This window comes from Crocodylus siamensis, chromosome 10 (assembly GCF_052110815.1).
Source record: "Crocodylus siamensis isolate JL-2025a chromosome 10, ASM5211081v1, whole genome shotgun sequence".
NCBI classification, from domain to species: Eukaryota; Metazoa; Chordata; order Crocodylia; family Crocodylidae; genus Crocodylus; species Crocodylus siamensis.
The window spans coordinates 43,934,211-43,946,110 of NC_143404.1; the positions used below are offsets into that span (position 1 = coordinate 43,934,211).

Below are 11,900 nucleotides of genomic sequence, written 5' to 3' on the forward strand. Positions count from 1 at the left end.
CATACTTCAAGTACTTTGTATTAGAGTCACAGGGACAACCAAGGCACACCTTTTGGGTCTGTGTGTTACTCTCTGTGTCCTTCCCTTCTCTGTATATGTTGAAACCACTGGAGAATTAGAAGTGACTAAACCTTTCTGTGAAAACCCAAACTCTGTTTCCTTTAGGCTGGTCAGTGAGTTCCCCTTCTACCAAAACAGACATGCTCATAAACAAGGTTACAAGCTAGTTTCTCTGGCCTTGGCCAGGTTACAGCAGACCTCTGTAAAAGCCACCATTTTTCACTGCAGATGCAGTAGGGGATCTCTGAAAATACTGGGGACTGTTGGTGAGCCTATTAACCCTGAAGCCTGGCTGTGGTACTATCACGTTATTGGAGAAGAGAGATGTCCAATTGTGGATACGTTCTGGCAAACAGAGACTGTGAGTTTTACCTGCCAGTTCTTGTGGCAGGTTTCTTCATCCCCTACAATAACAGAGCCTGGGGATCTGGAATTTCCCAAAGCTTTGGGCGGGACATAAATAATAGGCTTTCTTTGCACCCCTTTTATTCCCTGCCAAGGATCTGGGTATCTTGGCAGGCTTGCTTTGAAGAAATTTCTGTACAATGAGGACTGTATTTCTATATGCCCTGGAGAAACTTGTGCTCTCCATGACAGTTGGGAATGAACAAGGCTGAATGCTACTGTCACCTCTTGACCCTATTATTCTAACTATAACCAAGCTCTGTAAAAGTAGGTTCTGCTCAAATGGGGGTAGCACCAGGGATTTGTTGAGATGGCTGAGATGTGAGGTCTCTTTGTTCTTTGGCTTCCTGTTAAGCTGTTACCGTTCCTTCTCTACTGTGAGCTCCCTCCCTTCCCCAGGCCTTGCACCAGTACACTCTTCCCTTCATTTCTTCCCACATATTCCTTTCCTGGCTTGAGTACACTCAGACATGGGATCTTGCTCCCCATTCTAATCTGCACCTCCATGTGGTCCTTCCCATCTTATGCTCCCTCCCTCTCCTTTGCCTGCCTGGAAGTACCTCTAGCATGGGAAATGTCTATTTATGAGTTGTAGACAGTATGAATAGCTGATAGTAAGGAAACCCATGGCTAATGTATCATCTATTCTCCCTTTTCACAGGGTGGTCATATGCTGACGCCTCTCCCTGCTGTCACAGCTATGAAGCCTGGCTCTGCTGTGAGTAGAACTCATTCACATTTGCAGTGACCCAATTCTTCATATTCTCACCTGGTGGGTGAGGGTTTTCCCCAAGGCAGTGACTCCAGAAAGAGTCCTGGGGTTAGCACCACCTGTTGAGCCACATGTGCACGAATGGAAATCTTGTTTGTGACCTCTGACATTTGAAATTTTGCCTAGGCATAACACCAAACAATCTAAGTCAGTGGTACCCAACCTTTTTATTCTTGGGCCAGATAGATGGTGCTTAGTCTATCCGTGGGCCAGACCTGGCATGTGGGGTGGCAAGATGGGGCCCAATCCAGCCATGGGGGGTTGAGGAGCTACCCAACCCCAATCCAGCCATGCAGGCCTGGGATGGGGGGTGGCAGTATTACTTGCCACTGTTCCCCTGCCACCAAATTTCCTGACCTGCGGGAAGCACTTGGGGCCAGATGTGGCTCTGCAGGCCGCATTTGGCCCCCAGACTGGAGGTTGAGCACCCTTTATCTAAGTGATCTTTGGGGAGAAGCACTCCATCCCAAGAGTCCTGGCTGCCTCAAGCTGTGCAGTGACTGCCAGTTCTGAGCCAAGTTTAGTGTGGGGGTGGGGTTCAATCCCTCAGAGATTATGGCCATAACAGAGTCAGCGGCCTAAGAATCGAAGGAAAGCTGGGAGACAGTGACCACGAGCTGATAACTTTTACTATCCATCGCAAAGCTGGCAAGTCAATCAGCAATGCAGAAGTCCTCGACTTTAGGAAAGCTGACTTTGATAAGCTCAGGAGGCTTGTTGTCGAGGCCCTAAGTCCTGTGACGTGCCTGGGAGAGGAGTCCAAGAGGAGTGGTCACTCCTTAAGGGAGCAATCCTGAAAGCACAAGGGATGTCTATTTCTCGAAGGAAATGTTTAACACCAAAAAATGCAAGGTTCTCCACCTTGGGAGGAAAAACCTGCAGCATCCTTATAGGCTTAGCAGTGCTACGTTGGATAGCACTACAGAAGAAAGAGACTTGGGGGTCATCATTGACCACAAGATGAACATGAGCCTGCAGTGCAATGCTGCGGCTAATAAAGCGACCAAAACGCTGGCTTGCATCCATAGATGCTTCTCGAGCAAATCCCGGGACGTCATTCTCCCCTTGTACTCAGCCTTGGTGAGGCCGCAGCTGGAGTACTGCATCCAGTTTTGGGCTCCACAATTCAAAAAGGATGTGAAAAAGCTTGAGAGAGTCCAGAGGAGAGCCACGCACTTGATCACAGGACAAGAGAATAGGCCTTATGAAGAGAGGCTGAGAGCCATGGGACTCTTCAGCCTGGAAAAGTGCAGGCTCAGAGGTGACCTGGTGGCAGCTTGTAAGTACATCAAGGGTGTGCATCAGGATCTGGGGGAACGCCCGTTCACCAGAGCACCTCAAGGGATGACAGGGTCCAATAGTCACAAACTCCTCCAAGACCATTTTAGGCTGGACATAAGGAAAAACTTCTTTACTGTCTGAGTCCCCCAAGGCCTGGAATAGACTCCCTCAAAAGGTCGTGCAAGCACCTACTTTGGACTCCTTTAAGAAGTGTTTGGACACTTATCTTGCTGGGATCCTTTGACCCTAGCTGACTTCCTGCCCTTAGGGCAGGGGGCTGGACCCGATGATCTTCTGAGGTCCCTTCCAGCCCTAATGTCTATGGAATCTATAAGGAAAGATCCACAGCTCCATCTCTCTGGCTTTTGATGTATGTTGTGGGCTATTTCTTCTCCAGACCCTGTCTCACTTGTTTGTCATTTTTACAGGCTTCTAATTTGTACTGTTTAACTTTCTCTTTCCCTAATGGTGGTGAACCTCACCTGCAGACATTCCCATTCTTTGGTGTTGTGCCTGCCATCCTGGATGAGTCGGGGCAAGAACTGGAAGGAGAGGCAGAAGGCTTCCTGGTAAAGAACACTGGATTTGTGTCTTGCACCTTCGGCAGTTAAACCATGGCCACCATAGTGACCTTGACAGTTTCCTGTTGGGTGTATGAATCCACAAACTCATCTTTGTTCCAAGCTAGGGGGCCTGCCTTCTGCTGTGAGGACACCCCCTTAAGTATGGCTGACTGCAGACTTCAAGCTGGTGTTATATGAGACACCCTTTTACCCTGAGTATGACTCAGGGCTCTGCTAGTCACACAGAAGCCTTTTAAATGGTTTTCATTGCTTCTGTAGCTTGTGGAAGCCAGGGGCATTTTGGGGGCTCTTCATTTGAACACTTCCTTATGGGAAGTTCCCAAGAAGGCATTCCATTGGGACCAGAGTGAAATGGGGCTTTCCCAGCTGATTATTCCCTATAGCCCTGAGGCAAGTTGAATGGATTCCCAAGGTCCAACCTCTAATGCTGGCTTGCGTATGGGAAATCCTACTTGTCTCTGATGATTAAGAAATGGCTCTTCACCTGCATGATTAAGTCATTCCACTACAAACAGGTAGAATAACTTAGTGCCCCAGAATTATCAAATCTAAAATTGTGGGGCCAGGAAAAGTAGTGTCAGCACATTTTCTTTCATGTACTAGTGCAGGGAAGCTCTTCTTAATACACATGGCACCCTACTCTGTGCATCTTAAAATGGACTTGAGAATAAACTAGTACAGTGGTAGCCAACCTGCAGCACAAGAGGCACAGGCAGCCTCTGTGTATGGCATGCGGCAGATCAGGGAGGAGACAAGCACCCCAGCAGCGAATAGGACAAATAGCATAGGACAGGAAGCAGAAAGCAGAGCACCAGATCAGGCAAGGGAATGGGTTGAGAGTCGCACACGAAGGGGTGGAGCTAATTATTGGTAAATCTACCCAAAACATTGGCCCCCTCTGAACTGGTTGACAGTCTCTAAGGAGTGGTGCAGGGATAGAAAAGATGACCTGCTAGTTAGAAATCTTTGCATTTCTTTGATGATCTAAGTACAAACAGTTAGAAACAGTAAACTACAATGTCAGCCAAGAATTAAAACTGATACAGGCTTCTGTCTTCCTCTTTCTGATATCTAATTCAGTATCCCTTATGTGCTCCTTTTTGTTTAGGTATTTAAGCAGCCCTGGCCAGGAATAATGCGCATGGTGTATGGAAACTACAAACGATTTGAGACCACCTATTTCAAGAAGTTCCCAGGGTACTATGTTACAGGGGATGGTAAGACTCATGCAGCAGTCCTGTCCCAGATCTTATGACTTTTGAATGTCCCTGCTTTTGAGTGGGAGAATGTGCAGGCTGTCTGGGGTTCTATTAGCTTAGAACTGGTGGAGCCTGGCATGAGGAGGGATTTACTTAAATAGAAGACAACCCTGATTATAAGATGATCCCCTCCAAATAAGTAAAGTTCTATATATGGAAAACTTATAAATTTGTTACAATTTTCCAGGTATAGAATCTAAGTGTTGGAGGTTTACCATGAATTTGTGCCCCTCCCACTGCTATAATAGGGAAAATAAATCTGGGGAGTCAGGTAGCCCTTTGCTCTGTGCTTTCCTCCAACTTTTTTCCCCTGGCAGCCCTTTCATTCTCTCCCTACTGTCAGACCCTGCTCTCCCGGAGCACATTGAAGCAAGGAGCAAATTTGAAAACAATAACCTTGAAATTAATCATGGCTGTAGCAATTTGCGTATGGTACCCATGCACTTAGTTCATCCAGAATTGGTACGTTATCTTTTTTGAAACTGCTGCAAGTTTTAGCATAGGTACTCCATAAATACACTTTTGACCAGCACTTTGGCACCTGTTTATATGTAGTACAAAGTATGCATGATATTAGTCCAAAGCCAAAGGCTTTGATTTACCACATAGTTAATTGGGCTGAGCATCTCCGGAATCGACAGCATTTCAAGCCATGGTGACCCCACAGCTCAGCACTGCTCAGTACATGTGTCTAGATCTAGATAACTCCCCTCCCACACACACACACACAAAGGATCCATATGCTAATTATCCCCTACATGTGACTGGAACAAGGTGTTCTTGTTACAAGTCCAGGGATACTCCAAAAACTTGTATGCAGATAAGGTGCATGGCGCCTTGGTCTGGATTCACCTCATGGAGGGCAGGACCACACCCTGAGAGACTGAGAGAAGTGGTGACTGAGGAATTCTGAGGAGGGAACACCTGTCCATTTTTTAAGGACCAAAAAAAATAAAGAATTCCCATCAGCATGTTTGTCCAACATGGGCTACATACTTCATAGTCATGTTCTGCCCCTCTTCTGCATATAACTTTGGAGCATTCCAGGATTCGTGACATAATAGTCATAGTCTTAGCTGCATTTAATCAACTTCACAGCTGGTTTGTATTACTGAGCATGTACTGCTTTTGGTAGCAGTTTAATGATAGAAATTAAATGGGATTTTCTTCCACGTGATTATAGGACAAGGGGCTTTTCCCATCATCCCAATTAGGGGGGAAATCCTCATCTTGTATTCAAGTAAATGTGGTAGATCATACTGTATTCTAGTCCTACAGGTCTTTGATCAGTTGCTTTATGTTCTGGCAGTCTCATTGTACTGATGCCTCTGGTTATTTTTAGGCTGCAGGAGAGATAAAGACGGTTATTACTGGATCACAGGACGCATTGATGACATGCTGAATGTTTCTGGTGAGATCAAAAGCTTTTGTTTTCAGTGGGCATAGAAGGTATTTTTATTCAGAGTACAAGTATAAAATCCACAGTACAAGTACAAAGTCCTTATAGGGTCATGGGAGCTGGGATTCACTCTTCCAGCAGGATGCATCTTGCCATGAGCTCCCTCATCAGAACCTGTTCATGGCAATCTTTGGCCAGTACTAGCTGGCATCAGCTGAAATTGCTGGGAAGAGCAATGGAGCTGCAAAACTCTGGAAGCAGCCCTGCTAGGTAATACATAGGACATACTTATATACATAGGTGCATAGGACATACTTATATACTACCTTTGACATCTTGGCCCAGTATCCTCTGTAAGTTCACCAGTCTGGAAGTGGGCCTAATCACTGGGTCTCACCTGTCTCCAGACCAGCTAGATTTAGATTGAGACTGGTCACTGTTTCTAATTTTCGTGCCCAACAGTGCACTGCTGACATCATACTTCTTGTCCGACACCCTTCAGTGGGACAGGAGGGAGGCTGGGCAGCAGCACCTCTTCAGGAGCTGCAGTGGCAGAGGCCGCCCTGAATCTCACTTACGCATGCCCCTCCAGAGCTCCCCACCCACCTACGACACATGCTGAGGTTCTAAGTTAACCCCTTGGAGACCGTGTGCCAGGAAAGCAAGGAGTGCAGGCCTGGCAGAGGAATTTCTTAACCAAGGCAATTCATTGTTAGATATGTGAGAACTGCAGGTCTTTGAAGTCCAGGAAAGCAATGCCCCAATCCTGCGGGGTTGTTAGAATGTCAGACCAACAGAATTCCTTCCATGTGTGCAGGCATGCTCTCGCTCTCCTTCTGGTGGTCCCTTTTCGAAATGTGGTTGGTCCCTGCACAGATCTGTACTTCTTCTGATGTAGTTCCCATTTTTTGCCAGGTGCTTTCCTGGGACGTGCCAGTCCCCAGGTTTGTTCATGCTTATCCCATCTTGTGGGCTCTAGGCTTTACTTAGTAGGCAGTGTCAATAAAGAAAATCAGTCAGTTGGCTTAGTTTGCCATTTTGATGGTTCCTCAGTGATAGTCTTTCAACAGGATGTCAACCATCTCTCCTGGGCAAAGGCACTACCTGCAGTACAACAAGCTGGCCTGGACAAGTGCAGATGTGGGTTCACCAATGGTGTTCATGAAGGGATGCAGGTACATCCCATTGTGTCACATGTAGTAATGACTAATCTACCACCCTGGTGCTTCTGCAGACCAGTGTTTGCTGGAGCTGTTCCACTGAACCCCATGATCTGTCTTAGGCATGGCCTTCCCTATGTGACTGATTTGAGATTACTGTGACTCAGAGAGTGCACTTGAATTCCATGCTGTGTGAGTTCAGGGGGGGTCTCAGGGTTGCAGCCATGGTTATCTCTTACGGTTCTATGGATCAGAGGTGTCAAGTGAACGACTCTATTAATGTCTTATGACTAGCAATATACATTTGGTGAGGGCAACCACCAGGAAAATTCATGTGAATGTTAAATAAAAACCAGATCTCTAACACTGAACTTACTTTTTCAAGTTTACTAACCAATGGCAGTATAGTCTTTGTTCCTTCAGCCAATCCCAAATGGATAAACCGTCCTAGTAAAATGTTGAAACAGCACAACAAACACATTTCTGAAGTGAGGGGTTGTTTTTTTCTTATTCTGCCTTTTACTTCCCTTCTGTCCTGTAAGTGTCGAAGGAAGCTTATCTGATTGTCACCCCCCTTTTCCTTTAGGGTAGAAGGCACTAAAGGAATGCAAGTTCTCTCAAACAGTGGGCTGATAACATGACACACATAACTCTGTGACAATATTATGCAGCATTGCAATATTCTGATTGAAATACTGGTGCCTGATTAATGGTATTCAGACACTGGAAGGTCAGGGACAGTGTACTCCACCATGAAGAGTCCTGTTCCAGCACTTTTTGTCCATCAGTTGGACAAAAAGCTTTATGCACATCAGCCTGTGTTGTACAAAAATCCTGTCATTCTTAGAAGGTACAGAGAGGATGACAAGATAAAAAAGTGTGCCCCATATCCCTTCTCCCTTGAGCAAGCTGGCAGCTTCTGTAGAACTGAGAGAAGAATCTCTCATAAGCACATGGCAGGGTTGCCTTCAGTATAAGAGTTTCCACAGTGAGCTCTCTCAGCTTGCTGGAACTCTCCAGAGAATGGGAGAGCCAGACACTGCTTGATCCAGCAAAGCACTACTTTTTTCTGCTTTGCAGGCCACTTGCTGAGCACTGCAGAGGTAGAGTCTGCCTTGGTTGAGCACAAGGCCATTTCTGAGGCAGCAGTGGTTAGCCACCCACACGCAGTGAAAGGCGAGTGCCTCTACTGCTTTGTGACCTTGAGAGATGGCCATGAATTCAGCAAGACCCTGCAAGAGGAGCTGAAGAAACAAGGTAATTATGGCAGAACTTTCAGTGTTTCGGGTGCAGAATGGGATGGTTGGGGTTTCCCTGCTGTGGAGAATTTGAAGTGAGGGACACTTGAAATTAGATGAAGACTCTGGGAGGGCTAATTAACTAACTTAAAATGTGGCACTGGTATGTCTGGGGAAAGGTGCCCTCCTATAATTAGAGGACATGGCTGGCAAAAGCTAAAACTAGACCTCTCAGCATCACAGCTTATCATGTGATGCCTTCCCTGCCTCTCATGAATTGACAGCTGGATATGATCTCTGGGGCTTCTGTTCTTCAAGGCAGTCTGTGTCTCCTGCCAAAGCTTGGTGTCAGCTGTGATGGGATAGGCCTGCCTTCTCTCTCTGGCAGAGGAATGGGATTGCTTGCAGAGTTCCTCACAGCGATCTATTTCCTGATGTGTAGAATGTAATAAAGATGGTTTCATCAATATCTGTTGTTTTAATGTATGCAAACACTTAGCATCAGCCTCAGTGTCCCTCTTCTAAACTCAGCCTGTGCTGCTAGAGGAAGGAAGTGCAGACAAAGGTTGCTGTGAGAATAACAATGATGGCATGTAGGTGGTCCCAAGAACTAGCCCCTTTGCAGTGTCTCTCTTATGACTAAGCGTAGTAACAGCTTGTGGTATGCTGTTGCAAATGTACAGACCCGGCACAAATAAAAGTGGGAGATCAAAAAGGCTGGGAATAAGCTTCTGGGGTGTCATTACACTTTCCAGAGCAATTCATTAAAATGCTGAATGTGGAAATCACAATGGCTTGAGATCTACCTTAGAGGGAACTGAAATTCAACTGTTACAAGCTTTGACATTACAAATGAATATGGGACATGAAGGCACTAAATGAGTAGTAGCTGTTTCCTTCTGCTGTATAGGAAACACAAGGGGAGTAAATTGTTACTACAAGAAAAAGGCACAAGCCCTGGGGAAAGAAGTTTGAATTTTTAGCCTTTAAACAATGGAAAGAACTAAAATGTTTTGAAGTTTGCCTGTCGATGGAAAACCTGCCATGCACACTTTCCCCTTACTTTCTTGAGAGCTGCATATTCTGTCCTTTCCCCAGCCTCTGCCCTCAGGTGCAGGGATCCTACCTATCCTCTTCCCTTTACTGAGAACTGAGTTGTGAGCAATGTAGTGTGTATATCCGCCCTGCTTACTAATCAGTTTGGTTCAAGTTTTTGCTGAGTCACTTGGCCTTAAAAATTCTTCTGGCAGAACTTGGTATCATAGAAAACTTATATTTTGTAGTCAGAGAGAAAATCGGACCGATAGCAACCCCCGACTACATCCAGCATGCTCCCGGCCTACCCAAAACCCGCTCTGGTAAGAAGTCTGTTTTCACTGTTGTCTAAGAGCATAGCTCCTGGTGCCTGAATGCTTGGGCTTTGTGAGGGGATAGGAGGTAGTGAAGAGCTCCTTGTGAGTGTCTGAAGTCCAGAACAGTTGCTTCAGATTTGGTTGGGGGGATTCTGTACATTTTGTAAATGACTTTGGCTTGTATATGTAGACTTCACTGTAAAGAAGTCACTGCTTCCCTTTATGGATTTATTTAAGGGCGGTGGGGAAGGGAGGGTCATTTTCTGTGGTCACTTGGAAACCAGTTGTTCTTTTTTCTGAATAGGTTTGTCTTTTTTATGGGCAGGTATAATATAATTACAGTGATTGTTTGCTTTTACAGGTAAAATTATGAGACGTGTATTAAGGCAGATTGCCAAAAATGACCGGGACCTGGGAGATACCTCAACAATGGCAGATCAATCTGTTATAAGCCTCCTTTTCAACAATAGGTGTAACACTGTCCTGTAGCAAAATGATACGCCACCATTCTGAACAAAGGTCCTTGTGAATGTGGCCCATCCAATGAGCATTTTATTCTCTGGGGGAAAAGACATTTTCTGAAAAGCTGAATGTACAATGCTGTAAGTGAGGGAAGATAAAACCGGCTCATGAGACTGTCAGTCATTCTCTTAGATTGTAGCTGTAGATGTGTTCGCCGCTGGAAAGTGCATACATTTTACTATCAATTTATACTGCATATCTGAAATTCCAGCCTCCTTAACTTGCTGCAGAATGACTCCAGTTGTTTCCTTCCCGTCATTTTGTTCATCGCCTTATTTGGTGTTTCCTTATTGAACCTTGTGTAATGGATGGGGCCTGGCCTCTTGCTTATTGTGGGAATAAGTGGGTTTGATGGAAATTAGCACTCCATTCATGGACATGATATGCACACCTGCAGATGACCATGAGTTTCAAGACTTTGAGCAATAATCTCTCTAAAGTAATATATATCTATCTAAATTAAACAAGCCAGTCTAGCTTAGATGTCCCACATAAGCTTCTTCTGTACCAGTATGTTGTTGGAAGGGAGTTTTAAAATAATTCTCTTTCTCTTTGTAGCTGTATAGCTATTTTTAATTTTCTGTCTGTCTACTGAGCCTGTTTTAACATGGGAATAATGAATGGCTGGAGAGGGCTTTGGTTTTTATTAAAGTTTTATATAAGATTTCTGGTATCAACATTTTGTTACTTTTTAATTGCTCGGCACCAGGAGTTAAATTGTCATAGCACAGGGGAATCATAGTCACGGAAAGATGAGTTTAGTCCCTGAGCAGACTTTGTAATGCACTGTTGTTTTATATGATTTGTGGTGCCAGGAGGTCCCTTCTGAACCAACATGAGTTAATCTCACTAGGGACAGCTCCTCTAGTTGCCTTTTAAGGTTATGGGGTATAGAGTGGGTGCTACTTATACCAAAGAGAAATGTGATCAAGAAAACTATGCAACAGTATCTTTCCTATTAATGGGCAATGATGATACATGTCTAGAGGTGTCACATTGCCCTATAAGCATAGTTACAAGGGAGAGTAGCAAAAGGCAGCCAGAATTGCCTTATTCCAACAAGTCAATTTCCTCATCAAAAGAAATTAGCAGAAGTTGTTTCAATCAAATCTGTGCTTAAATTTGACCAGTTGATGCATTATGATGTGATACTGTACTCGAGACTGATGGCCTGAATGTAACCAGTAATGAAGGCTGCTGATGATGACAGGATTTCTGCTACACTTGAATTGTCATGTTGTTTAACTCCAGCACTTACTTGGTTCTAACCTGGGAAGACACTTTCTTTGTTACACATTTGTATTAGAAATAGTTTTGACCTTTTAATAAATTTACACTTTTACCAGATGGGGAAAAATATAGGTGTTTAACTTTGCTACAGTGACCATTGTATGGCAGCCCAAAGTGCTGGCTTTGTCCAGAGAAATGTCTGACGCTTGTATTGGGTAAAATAAACTCAGAGCTGTATCACAAATGCTAAGACTTATTGCTCTTAATGCTAACATATTGCTCTTTCCTCACCTGCTGTCTTTATGTGAAAAGTATTTGTCTGTGATCAGTAACGTTGGTGTGTATGTCAGATCCATACACCCCAGTCTCAGAGCATGTCCAGCAGCTTTAGACCATGTTTCTGTATCTTTATGTCTAAACTGGCGAAGATTTTCAGAGAAGCATTTATGAAATGGGACCCCTTCTCCCAGTGTATAAATAGTGTTAGAATTAAATTACATAGTAACAGGACAGGGTCCCAGGGGCAGCTCTGACACCCCCTGGGTGTCTACTGTCTTATTGTGGACCTAGGTAGTCTCCCTTCCATTCTTTCCTGACATGCCTTGATATAATTATTAGATCATTAAAGGGAAGCTGCC

General features: G+C 44.8%; 1 protein-coding gene across 2 annotated transcripts in view; it reads left to right on the forward strand.

The window, feature by feature from the left end:
- Positions 1-11,506, forward strand: part of ACSS2 (acyl-CoA synthetase short chain family member 2) — a 114,102-nt gene extending 102,596 nt beyond the window's left edge. For both annotated transcript variants that reach the window (XM_090064263.1, XM_090064264.1), the window contains 8 exons: positions 289-421; positions 1,127-1,183; positions 3,007-3,087; positions 4,211-4,319; positions 5,704-5,772; positions 8,001-8,177; positions 9,442-9,516; positions 9,872-11,506. In XM_090064263.1, coding sequence (XP_089920389.1) covers positions 289-421; positions 1,127-1,183; positions 3,007-3,087; positions 4,211-4,319; positions 5,704-5,772; positions 8,001-8,177; positions 9,442-9,516; positions 9,872-9,999 — 829 coding nt within the window. In that variant the 3' untranslated portion in view covers positions 10,000-11,506. The remainder of the gene's footprint in view (positions 1-288; positions 422-1,126; positions 1,184-3,006; positions 3,088-4,210; positions 4,320-5,703; positions 5,773-8,000; positions 8,178-9,441; positions 9,517-9,871) is intronic.
- The last annotated feature ends 394 nt before the right edge of the window (positions 11,507-11,900 follow it).